The 14,214-nt window shown below is 38.3% G+C and overlaps 1 protein-coding gene across 1 annotated transcript; it reads left to right on the forward strand.

Annotated features, from left to right (window-relative positions):
• The first annotated feature begins 9,111 nt into the window (after window positions 1-9,111).
• On the forward strand, window positions 9,112-11,448 carry LOC121766699. Its single transcript, XM_042162964.1, has 3 exons — window positions 9,112-10,117; window positions 10,301-10,789; window positions 11,255-11,448. The coding sequence occupies exons 1-3, from the start codon at window positions 9,112-9,114 to the stop codon at window positions 11,446-11,448; spliced, it is 1,689 nt and encodes a 562-aa protein (XP_042018898.1).
• Window positions 11,449-14,214: the final 2,766 nt, after the last annotated feature.

Raw genomic sequence — 14,214 nt, forward strand, 5'->3', positions numbered from 1 at the left:
CAAACTCCGACGATCCCTGTGGGAAGTGGATGGGGTCAGGTGCCCGGGTACTACAACATGTACCCGTGGCAGCAGATGATGCCCGGGGCCACAATGGGGGGGAGTCCGCCGGGGGGGTTTCCGCCGATACCGGGGTGGGTACCCGGGATGCAGATGATGCCCGGGGGAGCACCGGCGACACAGTGGACTCCGGGGGTCGTACCGGCGATGGTGGCGGCGGCGATGGTGGCGACGGAGGCGACGACGACGGAGACGAGGAGTGAATTGTCACTCTTTTTTATTAATGTATTTTTTTTTAAATTAATGTACTTTTTTTAAATTATTGTACTTTTTTAAATTATTAATGTATTATTAAACTTTTCCCGTATATGTCTCGTAAATTAAATTCCGTATATTGTGTGATTGTTAATTATGTCATTTTATATAATTGTTATTAGTGATGTGGCTATTGATGTGGCTGGGCTATTTATGATGTGGCTAGGCTATGGCTGGGCTATTTATGATGTGGCAGGAGGATTTTTAGTGCTAATGATGTGGCAGTGGCTGGGCTATTGCTGGGCTATTCCTATTGTGGATGGCCTTATAGCATTCGTAAATTTTAAACTAAGTCGTGTAAATATCTCCAAAGATTTAACCCTACTATAGAACGATTTCAAATCATCATTATAGGATTAGATATCAGTGACAAATATTACTCCACCCCGTTTCATAAAGTTTGTCGTATTTTTATATTTTCGTTTATTCCATAAAATTTGTTATATTTCACTTTTTTAAACAATAGATCATATATTCTATTAACTCATTTTCATTCATAGTCTAGTATAAACTAATATTATGTAGTATATAAAAATATGATTCATATTTCACTAACTTTTTCAACTCATTTTATAACTTGTAGCGGATCAAAGTGTGACAAACTCGAGATAGAGGGAGTACAATATAATGGTATGCATCATGTGAGCAACATTTTTTATACAATAGTAATTTTTAAAATTAGTAATATCATTAATAATATATAGAATCAAACTCAATTTATAAAATTCAAAAAATAAAATAAATAACAATAATAAGAACCGGACAAAGACTATTGCATATGAATGGTGATCACATGAAATATATAGAGTTTAGGACTTATGACTTTAAAATACAAAAAATCAGTTTAAGTTTTCACTAAAAATAGCTACTACTATAATATTGAAAATTAAAAAGTAGCCCTGAATTTGAATATGACAAGAATGGGCCTAAACTGCCGAAAAATGTGATTGCTTTATGAAATTTTGAAAATAAAAATGGATTGCATCACTAGAATCAGTTTTGGATCCAAACATGTGAATATTAGGCTCGTATCTTTCAATTGGGGGGCTAGACCACTAGCATCATTGGCCCAAATATTTTTTTTATCCAATTCAATTAGAATGATGATTGACCAGTACTAGTGTTTGATGAATGATTTAGAGTATCCACAATGGCGGCGAGCGGACCGGCCTGAGCGGACCGGCTAGCCGATTCCCGGTGCTGGCCGGTCCGCTCGTCGAACCATTGCAACAGGCGAGCACCAAATCGGCGAGAAAAACGGTGAGCGCACGCCGATTCCCGGGCGCTGGCCGATGCGCTCGCCAATCGGCTGGCCGCCATTGCAGGCTCCCGGTCGGCAAGCCGATTTTTTATTTATTTTTATTTAATTTTCAAAACACTATATATACGCGATTTGCATGTCATTTTCACTCACACCACTTATTTTAACGAGTTTTCTCTCTATCTTAATTTATGTACAAGATCAACAACGCGAAATGAGTAACGCGGGTGGTAGTAGTGGTGGTAGTGGTGGGGATGCTGAGGAGTACGAACGGCGAATGAATGAAGAGTTGGGGGCCTATACGTCCCATGAGATAAACCGACTAATACTAAGGGCCTTGCAGCCGGCGGTACCTCGACCTCGACCTGTTGTCCACCGCCGAGCAGTGATTGAGCGGGATCACGTACCTGCACATCAGCGGCTATATGAAGACTACTTCGCACCGGAGCCGCGGTTTAACGCCAACCTTTTCAGGTGGCGTTTTAGGATGAGTAGAGCCCTGTTTATGCGTATTGTTGACGCTTTGGAGCGTCGATATATGTGTTTCCGCTTCGGGCACGATGCGGCTGGCAGACCCGGCCACACACCTATTCAAAAGTGCAATGCGGCAATCAGCCAGTTGGCCTACGGAGGCGTGACATACATGTGGGACGAGTACCTCCACATCGGTGAGACGACTGCCCTTGAATGTATGAAGTATTTCTGTCATGGTGTGGTTGAAATATTCCGTGAACAGTACCTTCGAAGCCCTACCCCCGAAGACTGTCAGGAGCTGATGCAGATGTACAGGGAGAAGCATGGGTTCCCGGGTATGTTAGGCAGCATAGATTGTATGCATTGGGAGTGGAAGAACTGCCCCGCTGCCTGGAAAGGGTTCTACACGACCGGCTATAAGGGAAAGAATCCCACGATGATCCTCGAGGCCGTAGCTGATTACCGACTGTGGATTTGGCATGCATATTTTGGGGTAGCCGGGTCGAACAACAACCTCAACGTCCTCAACTCATCGCCCCTTTTCAACGAGCAGTGTCACGGCGTCGGTCCGGCCATCAGTTTTATCGCCAACGGGAACCAGCATGATATGGGCTACTTTGTGGAACGACAGGAGTCGGCGCGCAAGGACGTGGAGCGCGCATTTGGTGTGCTCCAGTCTCGATGGGCGGCAATTAGGGGTCCAACGCGTTTGTGGCACGTCGACTGCATTGCTGATATAATGTACGTCTGTATTATCATGCACAACATGATTGTCGAAGATGAAGGTGTACAACTGAATAAAAAAAACTGACTAGTTGGGCCAACGACGATAATGAAGCCGGTCCAAGCCACGGCATGGCTGCCCCCAACGTATGAAGTGGGGTACCTCACGATGAAGCCGGCCGCCTCCAAGCACATGGCGACATGCGCCAAGTGGAAGCTCATATTCGACTCCAAAAGGATTTAATTGAAGAGTTTTGGGCGCGGAGGACTGCATGACGTTAGTTTTTTTTTAATTATGTATTTTTTTAATTTACCTTTTAAATTTTAAATAAAATTATTGCGTTTTCCCGTATATGTGTCGTAAGCTGAATTCCATATTTTGTGTGATTGTTATTTTTATAATTTTGTTTATTGTGGCTAGCCTATTGCTTGTCCAGTTGCTTGTCCTGATGATGTGGCAGGAGAAGTTTTTAGTGTTAATGATGTGGCGGGAGGAGTTTGTGGCTAGACTATGACTGGCCTATTATCATTGTGGATGCTCTTATACTTTGTAAAGTACATGCTTGTTTTGGTAGACTAGTAGTAATTATATTGCGAGTAAATTGCATTGATTTAGCCTCATAATGTGACTTTATGATGAATAATAAATAAGTTTATTTTTTTCCTTTGATGGAAATAAATTTCTCATTTATCATAGTAAGATCTACCCTTGCCAAAAATTCACTAACCCCGTTGCACTTTATTATCACCACTAGAATCAATTTCGTAAGAATATATCAAATATTAACCGTATTATTTTTTGTGAGATAATTTATTTTGTGTAGAAAGTGTAGTTTTGAAATGCGTTAATAAAAGATATTAAGGCATATGATATTCTAGTTTATAACTAACCATTTTTATTATTGTTGTGTCTTCATAACTAAATTTTGTGGTATTATAGTATTTTATTAATACGTACACCAAACTTTGTTGTTTTCGTTATACTACAATAATATAAATCCGAACTATGATATATATTGTCACTTAGTCCTGATTAACTTATTTATAAGATGAAAGAAATAGAACAATAAACTTTAGTTATGAAAATTTGCCGTAAGTTAAATTTATTTTTATTGTTTATATATGTCAAAATTGAATATATATATATATATATAGGATTGTATTCAAATCCTTTTTTCCATATTTTCTCCTATTTCCTTCTTGATCTCAGCCCCACGATTTTGTCATCCGACGGTTAGATTGATGTCACGTGTCATTTAATAATGCAGATTTTCAGTTAAATAATGCACACCGACTAATAATGCACCGTTATAGTGTAATAATGCAGATTTTCAGTTGAATAATGCACACCGACTAATAATGCACCATTATAGTGTACTAATGCAGATCATCTGGACCGTTGATGAATGAGATCTAACGGTCCAGATTAAGAAGGAACTTAAATCTAAGGGGAGAAAATGAGTTTAACACTACCATATATATATATATATATAGGGGTGCATTATAATGATAACCCCAATTTCCGTAATAACCCTATAACTAAATCTGGACCACACATTTTTAAAATCACGTGGTCAAGATTCAAACTTATATTTACTTCATAAAAAAAGCGCGGGGGTGAATATGTCATTTCGCTGATGATAAAATTTACGTATCCAAATTTCGCTCATTTAATTTCTGAATTTCGCTCATTTTATCATTTTACCAGTCAGTCAAAAATAACATTTTATCAACCCAGAGTATCATTCTATCCGGCAAAACTATCATTCTATGCAATAAACCTAACATATATCATGTTATCATTTTATCATTTTACCAGTCAGTCAAAAGTATCATTTTATCAACTTAGAGTATCATTCTATCCGGCAAAACTATCATTCTATGCAATAAACCTAACATATATCATTTTATCATTTTATCAGTCAGTCAAAAGTATCATTTTATCAACTCAGAGTATCATTCTATCCGGCAAAACTATCATTCTATGCAATAAACCTATCATTTTACGTGATATTTGGCGAAATTCAGAAATTAAATGAGGAAAATGACAGTTTTACCCCCGCGCTTTTTTTTATGAAGTAAATCTAAGTTTGAATCTCAAAACTATCATTCTATGCAATAAACCTATAATTTTATCATTTTACGTGACATTTGGCAAAATTCAGAAATTAAATGAGAGAAATGACAGTTTTACCCCCACGTTTTTTTTATGAAGTAAATCTAAGTTTGAATCTCAACCGCATGATTAGAAATATGTGTGGTCCAGATTTGGTTATAGGGTTATTACGATATTTAGGGATTATCATATGATCACGACTCTATATATATATATATATATAATATATATATATATATATATATATATATATATGTATGGATGTATTCATTTTCTGTTTGTATCTTTTGTTCTTTGTTCTTTTTAATCTCAGTCCCACGATTTTGTCATCCGACGGTTAGATTGATGTCACGTGTCATTTAATAATGCAGATTTTCAGTTGAATAATGCACACCGACTAATAATGCACCATTATAGTGTAATAATGCAGATTTTCAGTTGAATAATGCACACCGACTAATAATGCACCATTATAATGTAATAATGCAGATCATCTGGACCATTGATTAATGAGATCTAACGGCCCATATTAAGAAGAATAAATGATCTAAGGGATGAATAGGAGAATAACGCTGTAATACCCGTTTTTTTTCTATCTTTTAAACAATGATTTTTTATTTAAGAACGAGCGAGTGATAGACCTTGAATAAAATACCGTGTTTGTTTTGATTGGTTGTGAGTGGAAATAGTGAATGCTTGAATTATTGTTGGTTAAATGTGTGGTGTAAGTTGTCGACGAGATTGACGTGAGAGTCGTCGATGGGAAATTTTGGGCGTTCGTTTACAATGTACTTGGAATAACACCAAAGTACTAAAATAATAAAACACCACAATTTAATCAATGTACTAAAATTTATATATTTTTGGGTCTATCACTTTTGTCTATTTACTTTCTTTTATCCCATTTATCCTTATTAAATTGGGCCACTTTTAATATAGCCATTTATTATAATTCCTATTGAATTCATGCAGCCAACATAAATCCCTTCTTCTAAACCCACGTTTTTTTCCCATCAATATCTCCACCCACAAAATTCTCTCCAACAAACAAATCTAATCTCTCCATTATATATCTCTCCCTACAACTGCATCTTTTATCAGCCGTTTCAAAATCTCCAGTGCAGTTTTCGTCCCTTCCAACAAGGTATAATCTTCACTTTAACTCACCGTAAACCACTCTCTAGACATTAAATCCATAGCACCATTTTGTTTTGTCACAGTGAAAAGGAGGAATCGAGCAGACTGTGAATCCAAATTCCCCTTGCAATCCCAATTTATTCTCTTCATTCCAAAGGTAGAGTCCGTAATTTTGGAAATCCCCTGCACACTAACATTCAAACATTCATAGTAGTACACAAATTGAATTTTTTTGAATCTGCAGAATGTTTTGTGCTTGATAAAGTCTCGATCTTTAAGGCCATTAGAAATTATCCTCTCATTCCTTTAATCTATAGTTCTTGGAAATCCTTTTCTGCCCATTAATATTTGAAATCGAATAATTAGAAATCATAGGAAAGCTTGAATAATAATAGAATGGGGAAAGGGGAGAGCGAGAGCTTACCGTTGGGAATAGCGGCGCTCCGACGGAGGGGCTGACCGCCTGACCGGGCGGACAGCGGTGGCGACGGAGAGGTAGCGACGGCAGTGAATTTTTGGCAGCCTTGGGCGATGGCTGCTGGAACAGCTTGAAGAATTTAGAGAGAGATAGTAGTACAGTAACAGTGGTGAATGGAGGCAGAGAAAGAGAGAGTGGTTGTTTTATTATAGGCTTTTAAATTGAAGAGGAGATAGTGAATGTATACGTGTAGTTGTTTGGCAGTAATATTAGGTTACAGCATTTTCGTTTCCTTTCATTTCTATTTTCTTTTCTTTTCTTTTCTTTTTTTCCTTTATGCCAATATGTGATTATAAATATAATAATAAGTGTGTACACATGTTTGTGAAGGGAGTATACGTGGGTTAGTCAGGGAGTATATATATATTTAAATTCTTTTATTTAGTTATTACTTTTGTCTATTAAGATTACGGAGGAGCTAGAGTATTTTAAGATTGTATCGTTTTCTTAAGTTAAGTGTTGGGAAATTTTAATAATTTTGTTCGGCCATTATTTTGTTATGAGCTAGTTGTGAATATTTATACTTTGCTTAGTTATGGGATAAATTTAGTTTTGTTAACAGATTACTTAAGTGATGTTTTGAGCCATAAAATACGAGAATATAGTTTCTAAGAAATGACGGGAGAATAAATTGAACACACACTTAGGATGCATGCATGGTTTAAATTAATATATTTTGCAAAGTCTGATTGTTGCATATTATATTATTCCAAAAAGGGTGAACTTGTGCACGTTGTTGCGGTTGGAACAGGAAGTGTTTGGGGAGTTAAGCTGTTGAGGTGGGCTTTCTTTTTAAATAAGGACTATGTCCTAAATATATTTTGATGTGAAAATGAGGTGAAAATGTTTGTCTTGCCATGTTTTGTATTTTGAATGAACCTATCTGAAGTGGCTATGCCATGTATGTTTAATCGAATTCGGGTCCCAGTAGGGCCGCAAACCCTGCTCGGACTAGTGTACACCCCGTAGATCGTGTGCTATCTTTTGGAGTTGGCCGGTCTAGTGACTTGGTTCGTGGCCACGTTCCTTGTCATGTATGTTCAGATATGGTGATGGTGGATGTGGATGGAAAATGGTTGCGCAACCGACTTTTATGTGAAATGCTTTTTAGTGTACTTGGGTTCTTTTAATTAAAACCCCCAATGTCACTTGATTATGGCTTGACAAACTATGTTTTGGCATGTGTCCACTGAGTGCATCAAGTACTCAGCACTGCATATTGTTTTTCTTAATGTGCAGATTGAGCGGTGATAGACGTGGAGGATGTTGAGCAGAGTTCATGGATTGTTTTGTCATGATTAATAATTGTTGGATTTGTCGTGTCTTCATACTCGGCATTTTCCGTGTCTTGAACGCTTCCGCCAAGAGTCATTTTCTTTAGAATTGGTTATTCATGCAGAGTCGAACTCGCTAAAAAAAAATAGTTTTCTGTCCATTCGTTATTTCCTTAGAGATGACATTATTGTTAGGATAATATTATGACGTTTTCAAATTTAATGCAGTTATTAAATTTTTGGTCAAATGTGTATGTTTTTCCCCTTTCTTCCCCGCTTCTTTAATCCTCCCATAGTCGCGATCAACCGTATTTTCTATCCTTAGAAATGCGGGCGTGACAGAGTGGTATCAGAGCGACTTTCTTTCCGCTATGGACCCAAGAGTCTTCTTTGCTTCTTGATCTAGATTAGTATCCCTAGATCAATATAATTAAATAATTAAATAAACAATTTTTTTTAAAAAAAAGTGTCAAAGGCTCAACATCCGACCATCGCGCTCAACCTGAAAAGAGGTAACCAAAATTTTTGTAAGTGATTTTGTGGTAAATATTTTGGGAATGGAAATGATTAGTTGTGCATGATGGAATTAGATTGGCGAGAAAAAAAAATTATGTTGTTGAAACTTGTGGAATTTTTGAAAATAATTGAACTATAAATGAAAGCATGCTAGCTCTTTCCCTATTGAGATTTTAAGGAACATAATGTTGTTATGTGTTGAGACGTCTGGTGATAATTGTTTGTGTATGCTCGATTATGTGGTCTTTACGTGATGATTTGAGTCATGACTCGTAGATACTGAAGTATGATATTTTGAATTCCTTGTGTGATTGCGGACTGTTTTGGATGAACGTTAGACTTTACATCATCGATTCTAATTATATGTAGCAACTCAATTATTGCTTCTCCGAGCAAATTAAATGAACGTGGAACAGCGAACCATAGTGAATCTCTAATACCGAAAGAAAAAAAGAAAATAATAAGTATAAACGTTCAGAAAGTGTGGATGAAATTTTGAGTGATGATAGTTAGTGTTACATGCACATACGCAGCTTGCTTTATTATACGTATTTTATAATCATTATATATGAAAGGTTGCGTGAGAAGTCGTGATACGAGAAGGTAGTGATTAATAATTGGAGCGACCATATTGATCTATGCGTTTTGAATCAGAAGGCCACCGAGACGTGGACGTAGACCTAGGCGTGGACGTGGAGAGGAGGACCCGGTGGACCCTCAGAATGTAGAGGGAGAACAACCACCACCACCACCACCGCCTCCACCACCACCACCACCACCCCCGCCTCAACCCAAACAATATATTGATACCTTTTTGATGCAAAAACCCCTACAGTTTGATGGACTGGGAGAGCCGTCTAAGGCAGAGACCTGGATACGCGCCCTCGAGCGCATATTTGATTTTATGGAGTGCACCGACAAGGAACGCCTCGCTTGTGTGACTTTTCAATTAACGGGGCCCGCAGATTTTTGGTGGGATACCAAGCTAATAACAATGAACCGTGAACGTCGTGAAGCGCTTACTTGGGAGATATTCAAGGAAGAGATATACAATAAGTACGTTCCCATGAGCTATAGGCGAGCAAAGGTAGTTGAATTCCATACTTTGAAGCAAGGGAATATGACGGTGACAGAGTACGACCGTGCACTGTGTGAAATGACTCGATATGCTCCCGAGTTGGTGGATACAGATGAGAAAATGGCAGAAAAGTTCCGTGTTGGTCTGAAGTACGAAATAAGGGTAGCAGTGGCAAGTCGCAGAGGACTTTCATATTCTGAGATTTTGTCTTGTGCATTAGATGTGGAAGAAGCGTTGCCTAAGGAGATGACAGTAGCAAATACTACACCAGTGCCACTTCAACAACATAATTTAAGAGATAAGAGGAAATGGGATGGAGATAGGACTCCATATGATAACAAGAGGCAGCAACCCATCAGAAACCCACCGCAGTACGGAGGTAGGCAGAGTGCTCCCTATCAGAGGGGTGACTTCCGGCCTAGAGCCCCTCAGTGTGCTAAGTGCTTTAAGAGCCATTTTGGGGAGTGCAGAGAAAAAAACAATAAATGCTACACTTGTGGTGGAAATGGTCACTTCTCAAGAGAATGCCCGAGTAAGATTATGGGGATGGGAGCAAGACAGAGCAATCAAGGGTTCCATCCGCAAGCGCGGGCACTACAAGCCGAACCGAGGGGATACTTACCCGCACCACAACAACAACAGCAGCAACGTCGCCAAGGACTTCCCACTCAAGCAAGGGCATATGCTTTAAAAGGGAAACAACCTACGAACCAACAAGGGAATCAAGAGCAAGGAGACTTGGCAGGTATGGGCACGCTCCTCGACATGCCTATTGTTGTTTTGTTTGATACGGGTGCATCACATTTTTTTATATCAGCATCATGTGTGAATACTTTAGAACTGCCTATCATTAGAACTGAACAAAGAATGAGTGTGACTTCACCCGTATGAGGAACTATAGATATTTCACAAATTTGCTCGAATGTAGAATTTACTATGGGAGAACTTAAGCTAGTTGCACATAAATTACAAGTTATGTCGATGGGGAATGTAGATATAATTTTGGGAATGGATTGGTTGGCCGAGAATCATGTTACCATTCGCTGTAAAGAGAGAGAGATCTCTTTTCAAACTCCGGGAAAGGAACCGACTATATTTTATGGGATTTCTATGAATCGACGAAAGTCCATAATGTCTATACTTCATGCGACGACTATGATGAGGAAGGGATGCCCAGCGTATCTCGTCTATCTAAATGGAGAAGAGAAGAAAGAAAGAAACATAGAGGATGTGGCAATAGTGAAAGAATTTCCAGACGTTTTTCCCAACGCCTTACCAATACCACCACCCGACAGACAGTTGGAGTTTACAATTGATTTGGAGCCAAGATCAGCCCCGATATCTAAGGCACCATATCGTATGGCGCCTAAGGAATTGGAAGAACTTAAGATACAACTACAGGAATTGCTAGACTTGGGTTTCATTAGACCCAGTGTGTCGCCGTGGGGAGCACCGGTATTGTTCGTGAAGAAGAAGGATGGAACATTGAGGATGTGCATAGATTATCGGGAGTTGAACAAGTTGACACTCAAGAACAAGTATCCATTGCCGAGGATAGATGATTTGTTTGATCAACTCCGTGGAGCTGGAGTATTCTCGAAAATGGATTTGAGATCGGGATACCATCAACTGAGAGTCCGACGAGAAGATGTACCCAAGACGGCTTTCCGAACTAGATATGGCCATTATGAGTTTATAGTGATGCCTTTCGGATTGACAAATGCCCCGACTGTATTTATTGGACCTTATGAGATTCTTGATAGATTGGGTACCGTAGCGTATAGATTGGCGCTACCACCAAGCTTTGGGAGAGTACACAATGTTTTCCATGTGTCACAATTGAGAAAGTATGTGTTCGACCCTAACCACATAATTCATCAAGAGGAAATGATGATCGTGAATCCGAATTTGAGTTACGAAGAGAAGCCTGAAACCATTCTGGATAGGAAAGTGCAACAGTTGAGAAACAAGTCTATAGCCTCGGTGAAGGTTCGATGGAGGAATCACGGTGTTGAGGAAGCTACGTGGGAATTGGAAGACAAGATGAGAGAGAAGTACCCAGAATTGTTTGAATGATCTAAGCAAATTTCGGGATGAAATTTTTGTGAAGGTGGGTAGATTGTAATACCCGTTTTTTTTTCTATCTTTTAAACTATGATTTTTTATTTAAGAACGAGCGAGTGATAGACCTTGAATAAAATACCGTGTTTGTTTCGATTGGTTGTGAGTGGAAATAGTGAATGCTTGAATTATTGTTGGTTAAATGTGTGGTGTAAGTTGTCGACGAGATTGACGTGAGAGTCGTCGATGGGAAATTTTGGGCGTTCGTTTACAATGTACTTGGAATAACACCAAAGTACTAACATAATAAAACACCACAATTTAATCAATGTACTAAAATTTATATATTTTTCGGTCTATCACTTTTATCTATTTACTTTCTTTTAGCCCATTTATCCTTATTAAATTGAGCCACTTTTAATATAGCCATTTATTATAATTCCTATTGAATTCATGCAGCCAACATAAATCCCTTCTTCTAAACCCACGTTTTTTTCCCATCAATATCTCCACCCACAAAATTCTCTCCAACAAACAAATCTAATCTCTCCATTATATATCTCTCCCCACAACTGCATCTTTTATCAGCCGTTTCAAAATCTCCAGTGCAGTTTTCGTCCCTTCCAACAAGGTATAATCTTCACTTTAACTCACCGTAAACCACTCTCTTGACATTAAATCCATAGCACCATTTTGTTTTGTCACAGTGAAAAGGAGGAATCGAGCAGACTGTGAATCCAAATTCCCCTTGCAATCCCAATTTATTCTCTTCATTCCAAAGGTAGAGTCCGTAATTTTGGAAATCCCCTGCACACTAACATTCAAACATTCATAGTAGTACACAAATTGAATTTTTTTGAATCTGCAGAATGTTTTGTGCTTGATAAAGTCTCGATCTTTAAGGCCATTAGAAATTATCCTCTCATTCCTTTAATCTCTAGTTCTTGGAAATCCTTTTCTGCCCATTAATATTTGAAATCGAATAATTAGAAATCATAGGAAAGCTTGAATAATAATAGAATGGGGAAAGGGGAGAGCGAGAGCTTACCGTTGGGAATAGCGGCGCTCCGACGGAGGGGCTGACCGCCTGACCGGGCGGACAGCGGTGGCGACGGAGAGGTAGCGACGACAGTGAATTTTTGGCAGCCTTGGGCGATGGCTGCTGGAACAGCTTGAAGAATTTAGAGAGAGATAGTAGTACAGTAACAGTGGTGAATGGAGGCAGAGAAAGAGAGAGTGGTTGTTTTATTATAGGCTTTTAAATTGAAGAGGAGATAGTGAATGTATACGTGTAGTTGTTTGGCAGTAATATTAGGTTACAGCATTTTCGTTTCCTTTCATTTCTATTTTCTTTTCTTTTCTTTTCTTTTCTTTTTTTCCTTTATGCCAATATGTGATTATAAATATAATAATAAGTGTGTACACATGTTTGTGAAGGGAGTATACGTGGGTTAGTCAGGGAGTATATATATATTTAAATTCTTTTATTTAGTTATTACTTTTGTCTATTAAGATTACGGAGGAGCTAGAGTATTTTAAGATAGTATCGTTTTCTTAAGTTAAGTGTTGGGAAATTTTAATAATTTTGTTCGGCCATTATTTTGTTATGAGCTAGTTGGGAATATTTATACTTTGCTTAGTTATGGGATAAATTTAGTTTTGTTAACAGATTACTTAAGTGATGTTTTGAGCCATAAAATACGAGAATATAGTTTCTAAGAAATGACGGGAGAATAAATTGAACACACACTTAGGATGCATGCATGGTTTAAATTAATATATTTTGCAAAGTCTGATTGTTGCATATTATATTATTTCAAAAAGGGTGAACTTGTGCACGTTGTTGCGGTTGGAACAGAAAGTGTTTGGGGAGTTAAGCTGTTGAGGTGGGCTTTCTTTTTAAATAAGGACTATGTCCTAAATATATTTTGATGTGAAAAGGAGGTGAAAATGTTTGTCTTGCCATGTTTTGTATTTTGAATGAACCTATCTGAAGTGGCTATGCCATGTATGTTTAATCGAACTCGGGTCCCAGTAGGGCCGCAAACCCTGCTCGGACTAGTGTACACCCCGTAGATCGTGTGCTATCTTTTGGAGTTGGTCGGTCTAGTGACTTGGTTCGTGGCCACGTTCCTTGTCATGTATGTTCAGATATGGTGATGGTGGATGTGGATGGAAAATGGTTGCGCAACCGACTTTTATGTAAAATGCTTTTTAGTGTACTTGGGTTCTTTTAATTAAAACCCCCAATGTCACTTGATTATGGCTTGACAAACTATGTTTTGGCATGTGTCCACTGAGTGCATCAAGTACTCAGCCCTCCATATTGTTTTTCTTAATGTGCAGATTGAGCGGTGATAGACGTGGAGGATGTTGAGCAGAGTTCATGGATTGTTTTGTCATGATTAATAATTGTTGGATTTGTCGTGTCTTCATACTCGGCATTTTCCGTGTCTTGAACGCTTCCGCCAAGAGTCATTTTCTTTAGAATTGGTTATTCATGCAGAGTCGAACTCGCTAAAAAAAAATAGTTTTCTGTCCATTCGTTATTTCCTTAGAGATGACATTATTGTTAGGATAATATTATGACGTTTTCAAATTTAATGCAGTTATTAAATTTTTGGTCAAATGTGTATGTTTTTCCCCTTTCTTCCCCGCTTCTTTAATCCTCCCCTAGTCGCGATCAACCGTATTTTCTATCCTTAGAAATGCGGGCGTGACAAACGATCCCCTATATATATATATATATATATACATTACATAAGAGCATCCACAACAGAG

The sequence above is a fragment of the Salvia splendens genome, chromosome 15 (assembly GCF_004379255.2).
Source record: "Salvia splendens isolate huo1 chromosome 15, SspV2, whole genome shotgun sequence".
NCBI classification, from domain to species: domain Eukaryota; kingdom Viridiplantae; phylum Streptophyta; class Magnoliopsida; order Lamiales; family Lamiaceae; genus Salvia; species Salvia splendens.